General features: G+C 36.7%; 5 protein-coding genes and 1 pseudogene across 5 annotated transcripts; all 6 read right to left on the bottom strand.

Moving 5' to 3' along the window:
- On the bottom strand, nucleotides 4-2,192 carry LOC104788457 (putative glucose-6-phosphate 1-epimerase). The gene is made up of 8 exons (XM_010514211.2): nucleotides 1,713-2,192; nucleotides 1,518-1,592; nucleotides 1,373-1,429; nucleotides 1,112-1,281; nucleotides 894-1,028; nucleotides 697-799; nucleotides 512-611; nucleotides 4-438 (listed from the first exon to the last, which is right to left on the bottom strand). Exons 1-8 carry the CDS (start codon nucleotides 1,824-1,826, stop codon nucleotides 230-232), a joined length of 963 nt encoding a protein of 320 aa, XP_010512513.1. The 5' UTR covers nucleotides 1,827-2,192; the 3' UTR covers nucleotides 4-229.
- LOC104788456 lies at nucleotides 5,160-7,963 on the bottom strand (annotated as a pseudogene).
- Nucleotides 9,291-10,500, bottom strand: LOC104789831 (probable F-box protein At3g61730). The gene is made up of 5 exons (XM_010515472.1): nucleotides 10,248-10,500; nucleotides 10,115-10,162; nucleotides 9,836-10,006; nucleotides 9,651-9,758; nucleotides 9,291-9,557 (listed from the first exon to the last, which is right to left on the bottom strand). The coding sequence occupies exons 1-5, from the start codon at nucleotides 10,498-10,500 to the stop codon at nucleotides 9,475-9,477; spliced, it is 663 nt and encodes a 220-aa protein (XP_010513774.1). The 3' UTR covers nucleotides 9,291-9,474.
- LOC104788455 (BTB/POZ domain-containing protein POB1-like) lies at nucleotides 11,999-15,232 on the bottom strand. The gene is made up of 6 exons (XM_010514210.2): nucleotides 14,822-15,232; nucleotides 14,604-14,741; nucleotides 14,369-14,490; nucleotides 14,183-14,246; nucleotides 13,653-13,932; nucleotides 11,999-13,019 (listed from the first exon to the last, which is right to left on the bottom strand). The coding sequence occupies exons 1-6, from the start codon at nucleotides 15,096-15,098 to the stop codon at nucleotides 12,194-12,196; spliced, it is 1,707 nt and encodes a 568-aa protein (XP_010512512.1). The 5' UTR covers nucleotides 15,099-15,232; the 3' UTR covers nucleotides 11,999-12,193.
- LOC104788454 (F-box/kelch-repeat protein At3g61590-like) lies at nucleotides 16,480-18,904 on the bottom strand. The gene is made up of 2 exons (XM_010514209.2): nucleotides 18,441-18,904; nucleotides 16,480-17,996 (listed from the first exon to the last, which is right to left on the bottom strand). Exon 2 carries the CDS (start codon nucleotides 17,981-17,983, stop codon nucleotides 16,712-16,714), a length of 1,272 nt encoding a protein of 423 aa, XP_010512511.1. The 5' UTR covers nucleotides 17,984-17,996; nucleotides 18,441-18,904; the 3' UTR covers nucleotides 16,480-16,711.
- On the bottom strand, nucleotides 22,213-24,021 carry LOC104788453 (delta(8)-fatty-acid desaturase 1). The gene has a single exon (XM_010514208.2). It carries the CDS (start codon nucleotides 23,883-23,885, stop codon nucleotides 22,533-22,535), a length of 1,353 nt encoding a protein of 450 aa, XP_010512510.1. The 5' UTR covers nucleotides 23,886-24,021; the 3' UTR covers nucleotides 22,213-22,532.

Here is a 25,215-nt window from a genome sequence, read left to right as displayed (position 1 = left end):
ACCTTAACTCAAATTCATACATTAGCCGAGGAGAAAAGGTTTTTCTTTTGTTCTGTCACCTACATCACGAGACCGGTTTGAGAAATCACCAGCTCATAAGCTTCTACTAAGAAAACGAGAATCAACAAAATAGGGAAATAGAAAAAAACGGTGCTTCTGCTTTTTCCAATGTTGCAGTACAAAAAAAGCTGCGGAAACTTGCAATGGAACAAGCATATTTTCTTTAGGATCAGAATCCTTTGCTCTGTAGTTCGAGTTGATCGAAGCAGAAACTAGATTTAACCGCGGTCAACATAAGCCGGCCAGTCCATTCTTCTCCTGGCTTCAAAGTGATCGGTCTCTCAACAGCTGCACCATTCACACAGAGCATGCTTTTGTACTCATCATCCCCAAAATCCGCCATTGTTTTAGATTTCTTTTCCCATGGATTCCATACAACTGCACCATCCATCAAAGTTAATGATGAATCATATCATATACAACAACAAACAAGTAATTGTTTGATTCTCACCAGTGTCTGGAAGTCCTTCCTTTCCAATAACATACGTTCTTTTTCGTTCATGATCAAGAACTGCAACTACCTTTGGTGATTTAAGGTAAGTCCGGTCCATCTGAATTCAAAAGATGCAATATAAGGTAACCAAGCCAAGAGAAGATACTTGTTCGCTATATAGATGATTGCTTTAAAGGTTTTACCTCGGATTCAAAGGTTATTGCATCGCCTTGTTCAGTCAAAAGCTCTCTTTTGCTGAGGTTGTCTAAGTAGTCGAGTGTCTCCAACCCTTCAACTCTCACTTCACTGTTAGAAAAGAAAAGTAAACATTGTTTTGATTTCACCAGACACACTGAAGAATCTTTATGCTGACTTACTGAACAGTAACATAATATTATACCTGATGTCAGAGACAGAGAGGTAAGTGTGATATGCAAAAGAGAAGCTAAAGGGCTTGCCATTGATGTTTCGAATCCGAGAAACTAAGGTTAAGTCGCCATCAACAGCAAGTGAAACCCGAAGACGGAACTCGAAACTGCAGAAACAAATGTGTCATTGTTGAAAGTAGAAAAGCAGTAAAAAAACAAACACAAGAGTGATGTTTCAAGTGACATATACCTATGAGGCCATTGCTTTAAGTCGTCTTCAGAAGGTTTCAAAAGAAGATCAACAAAAGATTTGACAGAGGATGGTTCGTTGTTGGAGTGAAGAGGAGGTGGATTCTCATCGATAACCCAGATTTTGTTCCTGGCAAAACCATGTTGATCCAACAATCCACAATCCCCAAACTTCACCAAACAACACACACACAAACTCCAATTACAGAAAGATCAAATATTTTTAACTGAGAAACAAAAAATAAATCTAATTTTTTTTTACCTGAGGATAACAAATCTGAATCCCTCCACGCATTGATTTTGGGGGTTTGAATATAGCCTAACAAAGAAAGATAAAAATAAGATTTTTTTACTCTCTCTCTCTGTGGTCTTTCTTGAAAACAAAAGGGTATGTAATGTATTTGTACCTTGTTGCTAGTGAAAAGAAGCTCTTCGCCTAGTTCATTCCGCCATGAAATCACTTGCCCTCCATGTAAACTAATCTGGAAACCAACAAACAAAAGAATTGATTTTTAACAAGAACTCGAATATGGTATAATAGTTGAGAGACAACAAAACAGAGAATGGTAGAAGAAGAAAAGAAAAAAGCAAGCAAAGGGGACCTTAGCAGAAGCACCATGTGGGTTTCTGAGAAGGACTTGGTCAATGCCATTCCAATCTTTGATAATCTCAGTAGCTTCTTTTTGATCCCACACTACTGTTGCGTAATGACCCATTTCTCTCTTTGTCTCTCTCACACTCAAATCTTACTTCTCCTTCTTCTCTTCTTCTTCTTTGAATTTTTGAAAAATCTCAACAACTTACCGACAAAGCCCAAAACAAAACAAAAATAAGAGAGCAAAAGAAAAAAAACGACAAAAGGGCTTTTGCTTTCTCACAAAAATCTCATGACCACGACGTGATTAGATCTGGAAATCTAAGCTCATTTAAGTACTACTACTACTCTCCTCTCCACTCAAAGAAAAAGAAAAAAACAATTAAAAAAGAAGAAGAGAGGAAGAAGAAGAAGAAGAAGAAGAAGAAGAACACATGGCGATAAAAAGAGCAACACAGCTATCTTCTTTCATCTTTTAGTGTTTTTAATTATCTTATTATATAATTATAAACCCTCTCGTTCTTTGGAACTTATTCAATTAGTAATTTTTTTTTATATGAGAAATAATACAATATTACAATAATAAATAAAAAAATAAAATTTCAGATTGGTTTTTTTATCTGAAAAAATACATACAAAGAAGAGATTATAAATGGAAACAGTCTTCAGAAGTTCAGATAGACATGGCGGAAACAGAACTGAACTTTCTCCGGAGATACAATTTATTTATTTATTTTCATTGAAAGTATTTTTTAAATGGGATACCTATTTCTTCTCCCCCATTCATTAATTTTATTATTATATTTTCAAAATAAGTACCATTAATTAAATTTATTTACTCATTCATTTCATTTATTAATGTATCCAACCTGTCATTAATTAAACAAAATAGGAGTAGTACTACTAAGAGATACAACAACAATTAATTTGGGGTTAGAGGAGAAGAATAACGACCTTAATTAGTGGGACTAGATTCTTGGTGCACGCAGGATTATTTTTTTTTAATGGTCTACTGGTATATACATACATATGCTTAGTTTTTGGCCCCAAAATACAACTTAATTAGTACTTTCTTGTCTCATGAATGATTTGTCTAATAAAAAAAAAAAGAAAGGGGAAAGCATTGTGAACTGTAGATAATAACTATAATCTGTGACAACGTACCCACGTGTACGGTGTACATAATCAACATATCAATAAAATGGAAATTTTGAAAAATTATTTGGTGTAATTAAAGATCGTCCAATTTTTAAACACCAACAGAGGAAAAAACGTGCCCCAAATCCTATTATTTCATTCGTAAAATTAACTCTTACCAAATAGAGTAGTACTAGACTACTAGTAATAAGTCACACTAGACGAGTAAATGTATAAAAGTTAAAAATAAATAAAAAAGAATACTAATAGTAATAATTTTTTGAATGAAAATAGTACTAGTAAATAATTATTGCAGCAATATGCATCACTCCTAGCTTTGATTTCGTCGTCTATATATGTACATTTGTATTACATCGTCCGTTTCCAACAAACGGACTATGTGATGTGAGCCGGCGTATTCTCTGTCTATCGTTCATCACTTCATCGTCTCGTTTATCGTCGTCCTATATATGTTTCTCGTGTTTGTACATTTTCTATATACGATACGTCGTCGGACTTAATGTATCCTTACCTTGTAACTTAATTAATGGAGTGTTTATTAACAAAAAAAAAAAAAAGTGTACATACGTCGGACTCAGTTATCTTTTAAACCGGGTTTTATTGTCTATACATTACTGCATGTTCTTTTTATTGGATTCAACAAGTCCCAAAACTAGTTTGTTTTTGATGGATTTTGGTTCAGTGTCTTCCTTTTTAATTAAAGCTAACGGTTAGGTAACCACAATGTAAGTTTCACAATTCCATGTACTATACAAAATGGTGTTACTACAGTAATTTTTGTAGTATGCTTTTTTTATTAAACAAAAACTCTCAAGAAGTTGATGATCAAACACTGCTTCCAGAATCTATTAGTATATTGTTCGATTCATCAGATTCCAAAACTAGTTATACTGTTTTTGATTGTATCATTGTTTTTTCCCCTTTTAAAGCTCGTATCTCTCTCTATGTCTGCGTTTATTATAATTTATAGTCATTAATTACTAACATGTACAGCTGATTTGCTTTACAACAAGTATCAACGGTAACTTTTTAAAACGGTAAGGTGGAGTATGTAACGGTAATATTTTGTCAATTGAGTGATAATTTCTATATTTAAATATAGATAATTTCTAATTTTCTCATTAGTTAATAACGTAATATACCCCGCTTCGCTTTATTTACTTGTGTTCCGTTCTTAACTAAAGCCTCCCACGAAGGCACGAAGCTCCACTAGAGAAAAGCTCTCCGCCTCTCGCATTCTCGGTAAGGTTTTCTTGTATCACTCCTACATAAACTCTGTTTACAACATCTTTTTTCCTTTTCGCTTGAGTTCGTCTCGTCTCGTCTCGTCAAGGTCTTAATGTTTTCGTGGTGGGTTTCGTATCTGTTGAACAGATGAAGATTCAGAGCTATATTGTAGTTGTTGACTTGGGTGTTCTCTCAAACTTGCAAAGCTGGAGAAGCCGTTTTCACCTCCCGTAAGTCTTAGTTCTCTCATTCCTCAACGATCCTTTCAATTCAAGTTAGGTCTTTTTATTGTTGAGCAAGCAATTCGAGAAACTTAGGTATTTTTTTGTTGCTGTTGTTGTGTCTTAAGGTTGCTGAAGCAATAGATGGAATTGTAATAGGTATTTATGATACAGAGGATGCAAATAGAGGTCAGGTTAGGGTTTTTGCTATGAACTAATAATATTGTTACAAACTTCAAAGCTCATTAGAGAATCAATAGATGAACTTTTAGTTTCTCCATCTGTGTGTTCTGCTCCAGATATTGTGTCCACAAGGGATTGACGAAACGCTCCAATGAGAAAGGTGTGGCTAGTGGTGGTGGTTGATGGAGAACCTTTCCTAGATGGGATGGGATGGTCCTAATGGTACAAAGCTTTTTTAGTGAACAAACGCAAAGGTGAGAGACGCAATTTTTGTAATCTCTTTTTCTCTATCTCTCTCTTTCTTTCTTTCGCTGTTTGAAATCTTATGTGATTTGGTTATAGTATTGTTCTTAGAATGGACTTCCCCTTACTGTCTGTGGTAAGCTACAACGATTAGCCAAAGTGAAAAAGGTTCGTGCAGCTGATTAGTATTTCTCAGGTGGGTCATGCTGGAACACTTGATCCCATGGCTACTGGTCTATTAATTTGTCTGCATTGGTAAAAAAGCCACTAAGGCTGTTACTTTCTAATCCAAAGGTTATATGCTTATTGATGATTTACAGAAAGAAAACATAAAAGCCCTCTGTATCTGCAGGTATGATCAAAGGTTATATATACTGTGGTGAAGAGAATGGCTTGGTTTCTCTGTTTCCATTATTCGATTCAGGTAAGTTTGACTCATCATGTTTATATCTCAATTCTTGTGCTACATGTGTGTGTGTGTTTCTTGCATAGCATATATAGGATGTAATAATATGTGTTAACGTGTTCTTTTTGGTAGATGTGACTTCTTTGTCTGAATTAATGAATGAAAAGTACGTTTTTTACACAGCTTTGGTCTGTTTCTATTATTTGGGTACATATATGCTGTTAAGACAAAACAATTTACGCTTCTGATGAAAATTTTGCAGGTCTATTTGGGAATTTGTGATGAAAATTTTGCAGGTCTATTTGGGAATTTGGATGCGCGGAAGGTTAGTTTCACACAACTTTAAATTGTTCATAAAATCTGAACCGTCCAAATCTTTAAAAGCAAAAGAGAATTAATAATATCCAACCGTCGAGAGACTAACAAAACCAAAACAAACATAAAAACAAGAATCCCAAAAACAAAGTCGTGTATAGTATCTCAAAAGTTAAGGTTTTGGTTGGTCGGCAATCTTCTAAAGAAGTTCTGGAACCCGTTGGGCAAGTCGTTGCGAAAACACGGGAAGTTAACCCACCAGATTATAACTCCCAAAAAGAAAAACTTACCAAGATATGGATTGTCCCAAGTAGTGCAAACGAAGCAGAGGATCATGAAACAGAGGACCACGAAGGGAACCAAAAACAATGGCTGCTCAAGCAACGCAACAAGCGCTTGAATCCGTTCAACTTGGTTTGCAAAGTTACCTATTAGTAACATCTGCTTCTCCCTATCCTTCCTCAGCCTATCGTACCTCATCCTAAGAATGTTCACATCCGTCTCCGACGACGGAAACGAGTCCAACTCTTCTGCTAACTCGTCTAGGTTGATCACTTCTAGTCCCCAGAGCTTCAAATCCATGGAAATCAACGGAGGAGGAGGAGGAGGATTGACGTTCCCATAGCACGATATTCGCTTGACCCCAAACCAAAGACTTAGGAGAAAAATGCAAAGCACAGATAGCCACGAAGTCACCAAACACAATATCCAGTAGTGCCCAAAAATAAACACAATACTGACTACACATGCAATGACTTTCGGAGCATCGTGTGTCGTGGATCTGATCCATGCAATGGTCGAAGCACACCACCAGAACCTCTTAAAGACTATGCGAAGCCTATCCCAATTAGCTTTGTTTTTTCTTATACTATAACTCTTACTCTTCGGCTTCAACATATCCGACACGACTTCGCTTCCCAGAGGCGGCAAAGTATTCTCAAGGTTCTTACAATTCAAATCCACAGCTTGTGCTCTCAACTTGTCGACCTGATACACGGACAATGGATATTTGTAATGAGCTTTCGGTAACATCAAACGGAAAGGAGCTGAAAACCATGCGTACCCTTTAGTAACATAAACAAAGCGAATCGCGAGTTGAAGCTCTCCCATTTTCTTCAGTCCGCTGCTTCCCAAATTCATTATCGGATACGAGCAAGTGTAAATCTTGTTACAGTGTACACGATTCAATGGGATCCTCACTTTCCCGATCGGGACATCTTTCTTCATATAGTCTTTGAGGATTTTCCGGTTATCATAGATCCCAAGCGTTAACACCGTACACTCTTCATAGACATCCCACGAATACTGCTCGTTCCACTTGGGTGAGACATTGTTAACCACGGTTCGAGTCCTCACCCATTTATTCCCATATTTAGCCACCACATAACTGTCAATGCCCGGTTTATTCTCGTCTCTTCCCTTTAAACCGGTCGCACCCAAAATCCCGATTTCCAATTTCCCGAGCACACACGGCCATAGCCCTTTAACATAAGATCTGTAGTCACTCGCGTATTCGACGCATTCTTCAGCAACGTGATAAGCCTGATCAGTCGCTAGTTTCATCTTGAGTCTGCTTGCGAACCTCCTCGAATTCCCTGCCGGTTTGACCTTAACCGGCATTTCAAGGTCATAGAACAAACCGGTGCGGAACTTGGAATTTTAAGCGGAGTCATCTCTGAGAGCTTCTTCTCTAACATCCCTATGCATTCTTCATGTTGCTCGTCGACTCTGTCCATCACCTTAATGACGACGGTTCCTTCTAACGGCTCTGATGCAACTAATATTAGATCCTGGTTCCATGACGGGTTCGCACCGGAACAAACTACGGTTTTGAGACATACTTTACGTCACGTATGCCGAAGGAGTCCGTCTACTATCGGAAGAAATCAAATCGTGACCTGAAACAATGCTAACCCTAACGTAACAGAGCCTTGGGGCTAGGTAGACCTTAGGTCGCGTGTTGATCACGCAACTTGGACTCACTTCAGAGGCGTCTGAAAACCAAGCCTCTGGATAAACCTCGTCAACTTGTGTACCAAACCAAGCCGACATTAGCAAATCCATGTGATGACCTGTTTCGGCATTCTGCATAGAGTACCACTGAGGCGCGATTCTTGCGTCGGGAGGAACCCTACTCGGAATCTCCGCGGCCATTTTGAAGTTTCGCTTGGCAATTACAGTAGTGGTCGCACCGTCTTTGAGAGTAACGGACAAGACATCACCTTTGGTTTTGTCGAAAGCAAAGACTTGATTCCACTCCATATTTTGTCCCATTGGCAGATCTTCGGTCGAGGATTTGTAGTTTCCGAGAGTGATTTCGACGATGGGGATTACAACAGGGTTCTGTTTTTTGTTCTTGGCTTGGATTACTTCTACGTAAAGAAACTCCATCTGCTCGACGAGGTCATGTGAAGATGTTGGACCGTGAGGGTTTCGAACTCCTCTTTCTCCTCCAAGCTTTGGAGAGATTTGCTTGACGAAAAATTCATCTTTCTTTGCAGCCATCTCTGAAATGAATACATAAAAACAAGAAAAAGAGAAACGATAAGAAATTTGATTTTGTGTACGCAAATGAGTTTGTAATTAATTTTAAAAGAACTGACTTTTAGATCACTAAACAAGTCACAAGGAGTTATAGAGTCCAGTGGCAAACCTAAGAAAATTATTTTTATTAGGGTCAACATATTTAAATATTAAACATTTTGATATATATATATTTAAATATTAAACATTTTGATTAGGTAAAAAAGTTAATATTTTCCTAGTTTCATTTATTAAAAATTACATAAACTAATAATAAAATATAATATTACATAACATATATAGTAAATATTACATTATCTTTTTAGTTAAGCATATATACGTATAAATATTAATAAATAATACAATTACTAAAGTATAGAAAATGAATATAAAAGTTGAATTTAGTATGAAAATCATGATAGCAATTAAAATGGAAAAAGAGCAGCACTGTTCATGAAAAAACCATCGTATAGGGCTATATGGGTATATATACTAATTCTAACTTATTATTAACTAATAAAAAGATAAATTTATGACTAAAATTTTTCAAAATACTAATATTCAAAAACATTATGGAAACACAATAAAATATTCCATAAACAGTGTTGGCTTCGCTAGAAAAAAATAGAACGACAAGAGACTTACTGCCCAAGGAAGCAGACGACAGGTTGCAGACGAATTAAGCAGAAGCAATAACAGACGACCTAACTTGCAGATGAAGAAGCCAGCGACCAGCGACCTAACTTGCGACAGAAGCAACCAGAAACAACCAAAGCTTTCAGATAACTTCCACCAGAAGCACAGATTTAAAAGACAAAAACATTGAAGAAGATGAAAAACAAATTTATGTTTGGATTTCTTTACCCAAACAAACCACCGGTGATGACTCCGGTGAGAAAAGTGACGGTGGCTCTGGTGGTGGTGACTACGGCTGAACGTAACGTGACGAACAACTCCACGTCTCCACTTCCAAACGATCAAGAACACACCAAAACAAAGACAGCAACTTTGATCTCAACAAGGATGGTGATGGTGACTTAAGATTCAGATTCAGTTTTAGTTAGGCTTTGATTATTCCTTTTGATTACACACCACGCATGTATTACATATTTATATATACATATATAAAATATTTACAAAGTGTTAAACATAGTAATTGTCCCTATAAAATATACACAAAGTGTTGAATATAGAAACAGAATTTAGAGAAATGGAATATTTTCAAATTTTATCATTAAGAAAGTGAGATTCCGGAAAGTATCTGAATGGTCGACATAAATCTTCTTATATTAATGAATTGGTATATGTGTTTCGTATAGAAGAAGTTCAGTAACCTGTCATACTTATCGTACAACAAATTATAAAGTTGTAAACTTATAATGAGCTAATTAATGTTTTAATCTTTATTTTACTGAAGAGAAAAAGGATTTGATGAATACCAGATATACTTAAAGCTTTGTGTGTGACTTTGAAGACAAAGCACTGTGAAGGAATCAGAGAAGCTGCTGGGAGATTCTGATGGAAACAATGTCACCGTCTGTTCCTGCTTTCATCGTGTGGTATTTCACAAGGATTCCTGCAATTTAGATTTGTAGAAGAAATTGTAATTGTGCTTCTTTCTTCCCTAGATAAAGATGGTTGATGATGTTATGTGATTTGGACTTTATACCTTCGTTTTCTTGCAGTCTTGTGTGAACAGCGACAGCGTGGGGTGCGATAACTGCTTTAGGTTGGGAATCATTTGGCTCTCCGGTCCAAGACTTGAGGTTGAGAATACCTATATTTATAGAGGTTTCATGTGAGATGGAGAATGATTGAGGATGAAGGAGGAGCATAAGAGTGTAATTAAGTTACCTGAGGATGACGACTCTTTAAGGTGTTTGAGATCAAATATGGCTCCACAAGCTGCACCTGCGTCTTTCTGTAACTTATGAGACCCAATAAGATTGTAATCCCAGCTTCTATCTTTGTAGCCTTCGCTGAGGAACAGTTCCATGTGCCTAGCATCAAGTGTTTGCATTGTTCCTATACAATAAATAGAAACACTCTTAATTGTAATTTCGTTATACTAAATAGACTGACATCAAATACTAAAGTTTCAGCAACAGATTAGAGTTGGTTAGTGTCTTTTACCATCACAGGTACTGAGGTCACAAACAGGGCAACGCACAAGCTGTAAATCTGGAAAATAAGATAAAGCCATGTTACAGTTTTTTTCCTGTAGTTGACAAGTTTCTGCAGGTCATGAAAAAGAAAAGTTTGTTACCTGCAATCCAGATACCACCTTTGATGTCGTCGATGACACATGAACCACTGGATTGTAACATTCGTTCTATGGTTCCATCCCTTGGGACTTTGAGATGACCACTCAAACTCTCAGTCAGGAGTGAGCTTCGAGAGTCAAGTAGAAAGGCACCAATCCGCATCCAATCTATAATTACAGTGTCAAAACCAGATACAAATGAGGCTGTGATCACCAAATGAAGAAGTTCAAAGTCAAAAGAGATCTGGACATGCATGGTCGTTAATATCAGTTTCCATAGAGAATCAACATATGGCCTGGTATCTATCTATAAGAACATGACTTTTTGACAAATCAGTAGACTATGAGAGTATGATGAACCCAACCCAATCCAGGGACTAACCAATATGCTTCTCCTTCTGAACGGTTTATATACCCAACAAAAATTACGTAGAAGACCGTTAATCACGGTAATTTATTTCAAATCGAATAATTTATTTCAAATCACGATAATTTATTTCAAATACTTTATTTATTTATTTTTGCATATACTTTCTTTGTTCACAACTTCGTTCATAAATTATAGTACAACAACAATCTATGCTAAGAAGAATTTTCAATAAAAAGTTAAATATCTATATAAACCAAACCAGGAGTAAGCGTGAACAGAACAAGATGCAACTCTGAAACGCATTTACATTCTTCTTAAACTTAACTTGTCGTGGGAACGTTGTTTAACCTTACTTTTTTATAAGCTTTTCTTAGTCTTCGTCAAGCCTTATAAAAGATATTAAAAACAAAAAAAAGACAGTTAGAGAGAGAGATTGTGGCATAAAGGATCTGTAGACCTTTTGATGGTAAGGATCACTAAGGATCTGTAGACCTTTTGATGGTAAGCTCTGCTCTGAGATGGAGAATGCCATTGATGAAGTATTGACTATCCTCTGCGATAAAAGACGTCCACGCTATCCCAAACAGGTTTCTGTAACCAACTGCTTTACCTCCTGTGAACGTGTAGTTCCCTTTGTATTTGCTTATGAAATCTTCTGCAGGCTTTGACCTCGCCGAGAATTCATAGTCCACTCCGAAACTCACTGACCCTTTCTCCTGCATCCCTAAGAACAGCCCGAAGCAGTGGAACGAGCTCTGTTGGTCCATGTTGCAGTGAGCTGAGAGGAAGAACCCTTGACCTCCTAAGTGAAAGGCCTGCGAGNCTTTGAGATGACCACTCAAACTCTCAGTCAGGAGTGAGCTTCGAGAGTCAAGTAGAAAGGCACCAATCCGCATCCAATCTATAATTACAGTGTCAAAACCAGATACAAATGAGGCTGTGATCACCAAATGAAGAAGTTCAAAGTCAAAAGAGATCTGGACATGCATGGTCGTTAATATCAGTTTCCATAGAGAATCAACATATGGCCTGGTATCTATCTATAAGAACATGACTTTTTGACAAATCAGTAGACTATGAGAGTATGATGAACCCAACCCAATCCAGGGACTAACCAATATGCTTCTCCTTCTGAACGGTTTATATACCCAACAAAAATTACGTAGAAGACCGTTAATCACGGTAATTTATTTCAAATCGAATAATTTATTTCAAATCACGATAATTTATTTCAAATACTTTATTTATTTATTTTTGCATATACTTTCTTTGTTCACAACTTCGTTCATAAATTATAGTACAACAACAATCTATGCTAAGAAGAATTTTCAATAAAAAGTTAAATATCTATATAAACCAAACCAGGAGTAAGCGTGAACAGAACAAGATGCAACTCTGAAACGCATTTACATTCTTCTTAAACTTAACTTGTCGTGGGAACGTTGTTTAACCTTACTTTTTTATAAGCTTTTCTTAGTCTTCGTCAAGCCTTATAAAAGATATTAAAAACAAAAAAAAGACAGTTAGAGAGAGAGATTGTGGCATAAAGGATCTGTAGACCTTTTGATGGTAAGGATCACTAAGGATCTGTAGACCTTTTGATGGTAAGCTCTGCTCTGAGATGGAGAATGCCATTGATGAAGTATTGACTATCCTCTGCGATAAAAGACGTCCACGCTATCCCAAACAGGTTTCTGTAACCAACTGCTTTACCTCCTGTGAACGTGTAGTTCCCTTTGTATTTGCTTATGAAATCCTCTGCAGGCTTTGACCTCGCCGAGAATTCATAGTCCACTCCGAAACTCACTGACCCTTTCTCCTGCATCCCTAAGAACAGCCCGAAGCAGTGGAACGAGCTCTGTTGGTCCATGTTGCAGTGAGCTGAGAGGAAAAACCCTTGACCTCCTAAGTGAAAGGCCTGCGAATACACTCTACCCGATGGGAACAATCCTGCGCATTCTTCTCTTTTCAGGTCTAGGTAGACTACGCACTGCGGTCTAGGAAGCTCAAACTCCACGACTTTGACGGGTCTGTATTTGTACGCTCTCTCTATGAGGCGGCGGTTCAGGGAAGCGGATTCTTCCGCAGCTAGGCTACGTTGTCTGTGTGGGGCTTCTGCTTTGAAGAACAGAGCTTCTAAAACAAGCTTTGATGCTATTTCATGCTCAAAGTCACTGCAAGTCAGTACTTTTTTCAGCTTCCGGCATGTCATGAATGGGAAGCGGATGGAGAGTGCAAGGCGTGACCCCAGAACCTCTCTTCGCTCTTCCAAACAAGGGTATTGTGCTCTTGCCCACTTCAAGATAAAATCATAAACTGCATCCTCTGATGCAATTTGCAGATCATCGCTTGATAGAATTGCCTCAATTCCTGCTAAAGGTAGAGACATAACCTCCTCATGAAACCTGCAAAAAAAAATGTTCAACCATGACTTATAAGAATCGACTACACAATCTCGTGTGATTACAGTATAAATACATGGAAATGCAGTTATATNAGACTACGCACTGCGGTCTAGGGAGCTCAAACTCCACGACTTTGACGGGTCTGTATTTGTACGCCCTCTCTATGAGGCGGCGGTTCAGGGAAGCGGATTCTTCCGCAGCTAGGCTACGTTGTCTGTGTGGGGCTTCTGCTTTGAAGAACAGAGCTTCTAGAACAAGCTTTGATGCTATCTCATGCTCAAAGTCACTGCAAGTCAGTACTTTCTTCAGCTTCCGGCATGTCATGAATGGGAAGCGGATGGAGAGTGCAAGGCGTGACCCGAGAATCTCTCTTCGCTCTTCCAAACAAGGGTATTGTGATCTTGCCCACTTCAAGATAAAATCATAAACTGCATCCTCTGATGCAATTTGCAGATCATCGCTTGATAGAATTGCCTCAATTCCTGCTAAAGGTAGAGACATAACCTCCTCATGAAACCTGCAAAAAAAAAAAATGTTCAACCATGACTTATAAGAATCGACCACACAATCTCGTGTGATTACAGTAAAAATACATGGAAATGCAGTTATATGTAGTTTCAGGTGGTCTCTTACTTAGTAATATCCTTGTAGCGGGCAGCAAGGAACTGTTTTGCAGCATCAGTTAAAGGCTGAACAGCTTTGGCCATTAGAACACTAGAAGGAAGCTCGAGATAGAGCAACGCAGACTCAGGAGTCATAGGCATATTGCGGAGAAGTCTACTGCAGTACCTCATGCAAGAGGCAACTTCAAACTTATCAGCAGCCATCAGAACATCTAATAAGGCAGGTGCTGTGGTGACAGATACCGCATTGCTATACATAAAGTTTAAAAGCTCCATCAAGGCAGCTTCCTCTGTTATACACACACAAAATAGGATATGTATGTAAATCAACTATAATGCTTATGGATATCCAAATTACTTAAAAAAATGAAGACTTAAAATATGGTCACAAAAACGCAAATCAAAACCATATACAGTAAGTAGTATGTGGAACTAGTACACAACGGAAGAACAAATGTAAACCTGTCTATAGTCTGGTAAAGTAATAATGCGTTCAGATATGTACAAAAGCCAATAATAGCTTGTGTTGCAATGGCGTACCTGATGCATTAATTCTAAGGGTAACATGCCTTTGCTCAGATTCTCTCATTCCATTGGAGAACAACTAAAACGATTTTCGAAAAGAAAAAAGAAAACAAATGGATTAGGAGTAAGATGCATACACATGAGAGCAAAAGGAACATCAATGAAGAGAACCTAGTGATATATATATATATATATATATACCTTGTAAAAGAAAGGGCTTTTGGCAGCTAATATAGGAGAGCTAATATGAAGTTCTTTAACTCTTACAACAGTAGAACAATCCATTCCCCAGTTTGGCTCACTAGACGTTTCATCTTCATCACCTTTGAAACAAACAAAATAAAAAATAAAAAACTTGAAGCTCTTCCTTGTGAAGCTAAAACTATAGTATATTATACCCACTCATTCAAAGGAGGAAGTTCTCTGCTTATTATACCTGATAAAGCCTCTTGTTCTTCAACCATAGCCTCTCCTTCATCATCAAGATTGTCACCAACAGGACATCCATCCATGTCAGGTTGCTCATCGGTTAAAATCTGCTCCTCAGGACATGCCACAATGTCTGAAATCGTGACTGCAAATTCAAATTCAAATTCAAATTCAATAAAAACCCTAAACAAAGCAAAAGCCATAAGCCAGGTAGTAGCAACATACCACCAGCAGCAGAGTCCTTCTTGATGATATCTTCTCTTCTTCTCTTGCGATGACGAGCCCAATCAGCGATACTCGTACACCCTTCAACGTCGGACCTAGAATCAGAAGGGCCACCCATGATCTCGATCCGGAGCAAGCGATCAGAGAAGTTACTGTCATTAAAAGCGAATCCAAAATCGCCGTCGGAGGAAGAAGAGGAGCCATGTCCATGACGAGAGAAATCAGAATCCATCTGGGTTTTTGGATCGAACAGATCCGTGTTTTCACTACCTCTCATTCGCAAAAACACAGTTCTCCTTTTCTTTTGTGTGCTTCAGCCGGAGAGAAACTGATCGGAGAGCTTTTTTTGGAAAGAGAAAAGCTGAACGAACGGCTTTCAGACGAAAGGCTACCAAGACAGACCGACCCACCCAAGTGACTCTACTACTTACTATTTCTTTCTTATCTTTGTAATAACCGGTTCTGATTCGGTTCGATCTCATGAACCTCTTTCTTATCTTTCTAATAACCGGTTCTGATTCGGTTCGATCTCATGAACCAATAATAAATCCTCCGGTTTACTACTCTTGACAATGACGTGGTAGCTCTAGTGGCTGCTGCTACAACATTTTGAATTTCTTTTTATGACTATTGACTAGGTAATTAGAAACGTAAAATTAATAAGTTTTGAATTTTTATTCGTTTAGTTCCTAATTTTTGTCTACGAAAAATCCGTGGAAAAAAAAAACAATATTTCAAAATCTATTTTTAGAACGTTGAAAAATCGGGTTTAGTATATTATATACAGCACTATGCCACTATGTGTGGTCAATTTCAGATGGTTTGGTCCAACCCAGCATGTTTTTTGATATATTTCAATTTTAACATCCCATCCACAGTTTAACTCGTTAATGCTTGTTACTGTTTTGGAAGCCATTGTTGGTTTTAAAAAATAAAATAATTAAACAGCAATAAAACTAATCGTGCTTAATGGTGTGTCATAATCGTGTTTGTCTTCTATATTCCCTTAACTGATAATTAGAAACTAATTCTCTAATTTTCTTTTTTTGATTGATGTGATAGCAATGACACACATCAAGTAAAAAAAACTTGTAGTATCCCATACATATCATATCATACCGTCAATTTTTTAACACGAGCTATTTATTTATGAATTAACTAACGAGGGACAGTTTATTCCATTTTAAAAATTAAAAGGCTATCAAACTTGAAAACAAATGTGACCCCCTAAGAAAATTATAAATATACGAATTTATACGTTATATAAAATAAAATAAAAACAATATAGACAGAGATAGCTGTTGTCCATTACCCGTAAACCTAACACTGCCAAACCTGACAAATCCCATCACGTAAAATAGGTCCCAATTTTTTAAAAAAATACTACAAGTACAATAAACATTTAAAACCAATTTACAGCTATAGCAGTCGTACGTAAAAATAGATATACATTAAAATTCCTTCTTTTTTTTTGGACAAAACATTTAAAATTCCTTATTATTATAAATTAACTGTAATAAATAAAACAAAAAGTACCAAGATTCATAAATTTATCCTCGAGGAACAGCAACAAGACAACCCTTCAGTTTCAGTATCCGACCCATTTACTTGAGATATTGTGGGCCACACAATGTCACAGCAGACAAGGGAGAGAATTAAAAAAAAAAAGGATTCGAATTGATCAAAATAAAAAGTATCTGGGGCTCATTCATAAATCTTATAATAAATAGAGTACCAAATTGCAAATAAACAATACATTTTTTTCCAATATAATTTGAAAAAAAAACATTACCGTCCAATCATCTCTCATCAAAGCCGCCGGCGATTTCTCTGTGCAAAAAACAATTTAGTAGAGATAAGCAAGACGTTTGTTCTCAATCGTTCGCAAAACTATGGAGCAATCTCGAGTCTTGGTTCGAAGCAAAACCCAGTAAAAAGCTGAAGAGGAAACTTCTTGGTAACAGGACATTTCTGAGACCATTTCCAATACTTGAGGTTCATGTCGAACGTGAGTAACGCTGGAGATCCATAGCTTTGAATGTAAACCATATCATCAGTACCACTACTAGCGAACACGTCGTCGAATTCACCAAACCCTTGGAAAAATCTTTGAGGCATTTTGGCCATCTCTACCCATTCTTTACCTTTCAAAACCCAAATCCCAATTCCTTTTATAACCTCTGGTCGATCGTGTTTACCTATTCCTCCAACGATCACTAGCCTCTCTCTTAGATTCATCAGTCTCCCGCATGTTAAAGAACACGGCATTGGTATGAAACTCCTCATCAATGAGGATGATGATGATGATGATGATGATCCGACTGAGGAGGATACATTGGTAGCTATCAAGCCGTGGCGATGATCAGAGCCTCCAGTGGAGTAAATCAAGAAGTATAGAACACCGTCGCAGATCACACTCTCGTTTCCTCCTCTCCATCCGGACAAGACATCGGTTACTGAAGTTGTCCAAGTCATTGTTTCTGAGCTGTAGAGATGAATAGAGAGATCCCATTGGAAGAAGTTCCCTGGAACTTGCTTCGATTTCACTATCGAGACTAAGTAACTCCTCTGTGCGCGGTTCACCGCTCGGTTTCCTTGGCTTGCTCGGTTCACGCAGGTAGACATTGCAGTGTAATCCGTTGATCTGTGACCAGGAGGTTCGAGAAGTCTTCTCCATTGTTTGGTAATTGGATTAGAGACATAGATCTTGTTTCTGCAGTCGTTGTCCATGAAACAAACCAATCCACAAGAGGAAGCAACAAACCAGTTCGAGGTCTCGATACAAGGGAGATCGAAACTGTACCATTTCCGGATAATGGGGTCATAAGCATAACCAGATGGATCATCAGTGGTAGTGAACATGAAGTACCAAGGCCTTTGAGGAACCGACGAGTTGTTGGAGAAATTCCATAAGAACCTTCGAGAAGACACAATCTCGTTCCATCTTTTGCAGACAGTGCCAGCTCTGAAGATGCTTGCAATGGGGAGAAACGAGAGGATACGTTCTAGTAAATCATCGGGGAGAAGTGAATCCATTGAAAAGGTATCGACTTTGTTGGTCTCATCATCGCTCTGTACTTCAGAGTATGATGATTCAGCTTCAGGGACATATGTAATGTAGCTGTAAGGATAATTAGTCCAAGACGTTTCAGCTGCTTCCATTCTCAAAAAGCCACTGAAACCACACACAAATAATAAAACCAATTTATAACCTTTTTGTTCACATCCAAATACATAAATCAAAAGACAAGACCTTTGCTTTAAGGAGACCTGCAATACATGTTTAGACATAGTCAAAGTAGTGAAGCAATACATGTTTTCAGACAGAAACCAAAAAAGATTATTAAAAAAAAAGAGAAAAGGAGAAAACTTGTGTCATCCTTTCAACGTCAAGATTCGATATTAGTTAGGTATACAAAAAAATACGTTTTTTTTTGTTTAATGGAAATGAAATTAGGCTATACGGATACATCAATCGAATCGAACATCAGGTAACAGGATACATCATAAAAACCAATCACAGAGTACAAACAAACACGGAACTACAGATCAATGAAACCCACTCACAAACAAAAGCAAAGAAAGAGACAGTGAAAATCAAAACAGAAACTAATCTCACCTTTGATTTGAGGAGGTGTCTCTGAATCTTGCGAATTCTCGAGATTTAAACCGAAGAAAAATGAGATTTGCGAGACGAAATGCGGGTTTCGTGGATCTCGGTTTCCAGAAAGATGAGATTTTTCTAAAAATGGAAGATGGAAAACGAAATGGGTTTCTCTCGGTTTTGGATTTGTGAAACAAGAGTAAGAATGAGGTTCAGTAAAAACAGAACAGAGAGAGATTGCGATTGAGGAAAAATCTGGACTTTACAGAGAGAGAAGAAGAAGAAGAAGAAGAAGAAGAGACGTTTCTTGGTTCGATTGTCAAAATAGTGAATGAATTGATAAAAGAAGATTTACAGACAGAGACGAAAGATAAAACACAACCGGACCGGAAAGGGAAAGACAAAAGAAGAAGAAGAGAGCAAGCGCGAGCAAGAGAGAAGACAATACGTTTTTTTGCTCTCTCTCTCTCTTTTAATTTTTATTTTTTGAGGCCAAAAAGGGTTTTAAATAGCTAAATTTGATTACAGTGCAGGCGCGTGCCCGCGCGTGTTATTTAACTTATTATAAGAAATAAAATATACTAGTATTAATGTTGGAACTATTTGTAAAAGAAAGAAAAAAAAAAAAATAGTTCATGGGAACTTACAAAAAAAAAAACCACAAAAACAATGAAAATTTCATAACACCAATAATAATGCTGTCTTACTCATCAACCAGCTTTTTGTATGATTTTTCTATGCGGCGTTATTAACATTGTTATAGTAGTGCTCTAAAGTAGAAAACACCAAAGACCCATATATGTATTTTTTTACCTTAGACTAAATGACTAATTACTCTAATTGTTTCATTAATTTTATTTTAAAACTTATCGGATTAGTGATATATAGGACGGATATCAATACAATAGTAGAAATTAGTTTAATTTGTAGGATATAATTAGAAAATTACTACTAATAACCGTTGTGTAAAGAGTGAAAATTATAAAAAGTAGAGTTTTTATTAATTTGGTATCTACTCTGGCAACCAGAGGGGGGTTAGCTGAAAATGACATACCACATGAGGTAACCTTTTTGTCTTTTTTTTGGGTTATATATATATTTCTGAAAAAAAAAAGATTAATTAATTTTAAATTGAATGTATAAATAAACAAATCAAAATAAAAAAATTGAATTATTAATTCCATTAGTAATTATACTTTGCTTTTCAAACACTGAAAGGTCTGTCTCTCTACTTTCCTTAGCCTAGACTTCTCGCAGTTTCTCAGTGGCCTGTCCTTTACCTAATACACTCACTCTACCAAAACAAAAAAAAAAACAAAATTAAATCAAAATTAAATATGTACAAATAATTAATTTATTTTTTAAAAACTTCCGTCATGTGCACTAACTAGATTTAACGTGTAAAGCTATGTATCGATCTCAGCTTCATACGCATTACTACTTTCTTTCTTCTTTCGATCATATGCCCTTACCCTTTATAGTTATGTAGCTACTTCGATATTTATATTCCATAGAATTTTAGACAAATGCTTTTAATTAGTGGCTAAGATCACATTGCTCGTTATATGCCAGCTTTAACAAAATTGGATCTGTGTTGTCTATGTTTTTGAGATCTTAGTTCAATTTTAATGATCATGTTACTAAAGCCCATTACCAAAGATGATATATATAGTTCTTATGGCCGATTTGATCATGTTTATATAAATGTTCGGTTGGTAATCATATATATATTGGCAATTGTTTTTCAGCGTAAGCAAGTAGTAGTACTTTTATGGAAAATGCAAACTAAATTTGTTTTGAACTGTTCTATTGTTAAACTGTGAATGTATGTATGTACCTAATTTTTTAATTAAAGAATGTAGTTAAGGAGAAATGAAAGAAACGAGTGGAAATATCCAAAAGAATATACCATGCAAAAATAACCTTTATTTTTTTTTGATAAATCCAAAAATCAAAGCATATACCTAATTATACTATGTACTGTAGTAATGCATGCATCGTCTTAAATATTATTGTTATCGTTTTATACTTAAAAGCACCGAAGATTCAAAATACTTCATTTTCATGAATATGGCACTTGTTTTATTTCTAAGGAATTGAACGTATACAAATTCCAAATTGCTATGTTGTTATAGGGATCGCGGATCTAATACGTATGCGTCACTATATGTGAAATCCATTTTGGCAAAAGAAAGCGTATTAACAAATTCAAAACAAGCATATGGAACTATGGAATGGAAGTATAATGTTTGTCTCGTTAAGTACATAACTGTACTGTAGATAGTAGTAAGGTAGCAGAAGTGCAGAACAAAAAAAAACTACAAAGTTAGATGCTTTACTACAAACTTATATGTAAAGCATCTAACTTGTATATACTTCCTTTTTCTTTTATTAAGTAGAGGCAGTAGTCAAATCGTGTTTAGGTATATGAATTAATAGTATGTTACATGTATAAAAGTATAAACAACAATTTTTTCTTCTTAAAAGAACAAGATTACGATGTGAAGATTATTGGAAGATCTAGCAAGATCAATATGCACTAATCAATTTGGCCCATTTGGTGGTCCGTGTAAAAGCTTATATAAAAACACAGAAAATAATAAATCAACAATATATATAGAGAAGAAGATAGTGGCAAAAACTAATTTGTCACTGACGGTCCGTTATGGACCGGCTTTGGTCTTTCTGCCAAAGGTACCTTTGTGCACATTAAGTCACTTCTCACTTTTCATTCTTTACATTATGGAGCAAACATGCACACACAGTCACAGACATACAATTTCTATATAATAACTGATCATAGCTATGATAAACAATGTTTCTTCTGAATTATGAACGAATTTAAGATCATATATGCTGACTTCACATTAAACTCACAGCTGTTAAGTAGAAAATTGTTTTGCAGATATTTTATAACACGACAACGAAAACTAATGTTAAGTTTTTGACCATGGCACATTCATATATTGTAACATAATCGTGGGTTTTAAACAAAAAAAAAAAAGAAAACATAATCGTGAGAAGTCTAAAATAAAATCAAAAAGAGGAATGATTGTGGAAGTGGACTAATGTTTTGCTGTTTTTGTGTGTGTTTTATGAAAAGTGGAGTAAACTTACAAGTCACACAAAGACATGATGATGTTCTCTTCTTCTGCTCCACATTTTGTTGCTTCCTTTTTTTTACTGTTTCTCTACCACGTTTGCAGCTATTTTGAACTGTTCTCTCTCCCTCTCTCCTAGTTTTATAGATAAAGACTGGTCTTGTGTCTTCTATTACAAAGAAACTAACCACCAAATGTTTTCGAGGCTTATCCGTTTAGCTTCTCTTCCTCATTTGTAATCTACGAACCTGCCAAATTCAAGATTTCACCACAGGATCACTGATTACTAGAGAAAACATTAACAACGAGCTCTGCCTCATAATCATTAATCTTTGAAAAGATGCACTAGTTCAGAACACTCAACGCTTTCATCTCGTCTTACTCAGCTTAATGTGTTCTTGTGATTGCAACATATGATCATTCCGAAAATATATGTGTATTCTTCTTTCAGACCATTAGAGGTACCCATGTAATCACGGGCTTAGGCCTGTAAAAAGTGGTGCATAACTAAAGCCCATTATTTGAATACCAAAAAATATAGTATAAATAAACCTATAAAGCCTACATCTTTGCAACGTTTCGTGGTTTCGAATCATACAAAGACCGTTGATCTTTTTAACCTTTTATACAACTAGTAGTATAAGGTACAAAAGGATATTATCAAATAGCATCCACACACGTAACGATGTAAACACGACAAAACATTGAAAAGGCCAAAAAGCCGCAAAACCACAAAGTCGCAGGCATCAAAAAGAGCCATGTGAAAGAAACTTACAAAAATCATTAAATACTATAAATAAAATCATTATGATACGAAGAGTTTTTAATCTAACAGTAAAAAAAAAAAAAATCAAATCTCGATTCAATTTTCTCTTTCAATTCTAAAAACATCTCTTCTTCCCCAATAGTAAACATAATAACGAAATCCAAAGATTCAAAAAAAGCATAATAAAAATAATAAAAACATAGTATCAAATTAATCAAAAGCTTGATTAATTATAATTTTTTAGCCATGAGTATTCAAAGCTTCCCAAACCAAGTTCTTAACCACAGGATTAGCCGCGTCTCTAGCTTGATAAGCTGCTTTCTTCAAAGTACTAATAGTCAACACATTCGCATCAAACCACGACAGACTCCTATACGGAAGATTATGCTTCTTACAAAGCTCTTGAACCACCGGCGAAACTTTCCGGAGATGACAACGAGGCATACGAGGAAACAAATGATGCTCCAGCTGAAACTGTAACCCACCGTAAAACCAATCCATATACGACCGACACGAGATATCGATCGTTCCCGCCGCTTGTTTCTCGAACCAGTCGCTGCCTTTTGGTGGACCGACGTAAACATCAGCGGCGAAATGGTTAAGCGTGAACTGAATATGCTGTAACGCCGTGACGGCGAAGCTAGTGAAGACGAAGAAGAATCTCTCCGGCCAGGTTGGTAGACACGAGACTAAAAGAGGGAACCAAGTCCAGAAGACTAAGATCCCGGCGAAGTTTAAAGCACGATCTGGTACTTCACGTCTGGAGAAGAGTAAAAGAAACGTTTGAATGAAGAGATTGATCCTTCCGAAGCACATGACTGGATAATAAGTGAAGTGTTGGTAACTGACTAAGAACCTCGCGACGGGATCGAAGGTGAGTTTCCGATCGTAGAACCGTGAGGTCAACGAGGTGAAGAACTTTGTAGAGACGGCGAAGACAGGGATGTGTTGTAGATCTGGATCGTAATCGAGGCTGTTACAAGCGAGATGATGAGCGTTGTGAGTCCATTTCCACCACGCGATCGAGATTCCGGTGAGACAGTTACCGGAGAGAAGCTGAGCGAATCTGTTGTAAGATTTGTTAGACATGATCACGTAATGACCTGAATCGTGGCCAATGTAAGCGCTCTGGATCCATAGGAGACCGAGAAGCGCGGCGGAGATCTGGTGAGCGAAGACGGAGGTACAAGCCAAAACGCCGTAGAGAACACCGACGAACATGGCGGCGATGAAGGATAAAGTGTAGAGAGTGACGTGTCCTTTGTTATCGAAGAGACCTAGTTTGCGAAACTCGGCGGCCATACGACGGTAATCGCGGGAGACTTGGGAGACCTCGAAGTCTTTGATGTGGTAACCGGTGAAGAGGTTATCGAGATTGTGCCAAGCTGTACCGGGATGGAATGCGATGAAGGCGTCGGTTACGTCTTGACCGACGAGGTTTAGGATGACGGTTTCGCCTCCGGGGTGAGATTTAATCCAATCGGAAACGTTGTAGACTTTGCCTTGTATCGCGATCCATAGATCTCCAGATTTGTTGTGGTTTTTTAATTCTTCGTTTGTAATGTACTTTTTCTCCGCCGTCTCTTTCGCCATTGACGAACGAACGAACGAACGAACACACACAAAACCCTTTTTGGGGGTGCTCAGAAACGGATCTGGGGGAATCGGATTTTTGAATCTCTCTTTCTCACACACAGCGCTTATCTCTTCGCTCTTTAGTATTATCCTCTCTCCTCATCCTTATATTTTATTTGGAGAAGGAAAAAGGTGACGTGGCGAAAAGCGTGTCGATGTAAGTCGTTCTCACGTGTGAGAGACTTAATTTTTTTGGGGTGTAATTAAATGATTGAGGTTGATTGTTACTAATTTTTTTGTTTTGTTTTGGGGTGGAAATTAATCAAAAATGGTAAGAGGGACAATTATTAGAGAAATAAAGAAGTGGTTAGTTATGGTAATTTTAATTTAATAAAGGGGGAGGGAGGAGGAAACTTAGTGCTGTCCATGGAAATTTGAAAGACAGAGACCACGTGTTCGGTCTCTTAGATATTTTTCTGTACGCTGTCATTGGTTGTTGTTGCCCGTCAATTTTCTTTATTTTCTTTTCTTCCCCAAACCCTTCGAAGACCCAAAACTGAAAAGGAAAAGTATCTTAATATTGTTGTGGTCAATACAAAATCCCAATCCTTCTCCTTTTTTTTAATAAAAGAGGAAAAAAATAAAATTACATGAATTACATAAAGTTTTGATTTTTTTTTTTTTACTATAAAAATTACATGAATATCTTATTTTGTAGTATTTAGTATTTTGTACTGACATGAAAATATAAAGTTTAACCTAAGGCTTACCCGTATTATGTATGGGTTTCATGTGGTTTGTAGCCGCAGTATATTAATGACTTTTTGGCATATTCCGTTTTTTTTTTTTAATGTAGAAAAATATTTGATTCTTAATGCACTAGTAGTAGGCAGCAGCACCGTCCTTGTTGTCCAACTGCTTCTCCGAAGACTTGGTATCAAAGATACACAGCTGTGTTCTCTTCCATATCTTTTTCTGATTTCTCGTTAACTCATCCCCCAGATATTTTCCCCTCACATTCAGATCCCTTTCTTTTTTTTCTTCTTATATAATTCCAACTTTAGAATACTTAAGAGTAAAATGTTTTTTTTTTTTTTTTTAATAACTTTTCTATTAATATTATTAATGGGCTTCTCATTAATGGGCTCGGCCTCTAATAATATTATTAGAGTACTTAAGAGTAAAATGTTTGTTCGTCGTGTTTATGAAGATAACAATAGCTTCGTTATTTGGTTTCCTCTCTCTCAGATTTGTCTCAATGGTATTGGTAGGAGACACAACATATAAATGTGTTTTTATGTCTCTTATTAATATATATATATATATATATATATATATATATATATAT

This window comes from Camelina sativa, chromosome 5 (genome assembly GCF_000633955.1).
Source record: "Camelina sativa cultivar DH55 chromosome 5, Cs, whole genome shotgun sequence".
Taxonomy (NCBI): domain Eukaryota; kingdom Viridiplantae; phylum Streptophyta; class Magnoliopsida; order Brassicales; family Brassicaceae; genus Camelina; species Camelina sativa.
This window is presented reverse-complemented; position numbering and strand designations above follow the sequence as displayed.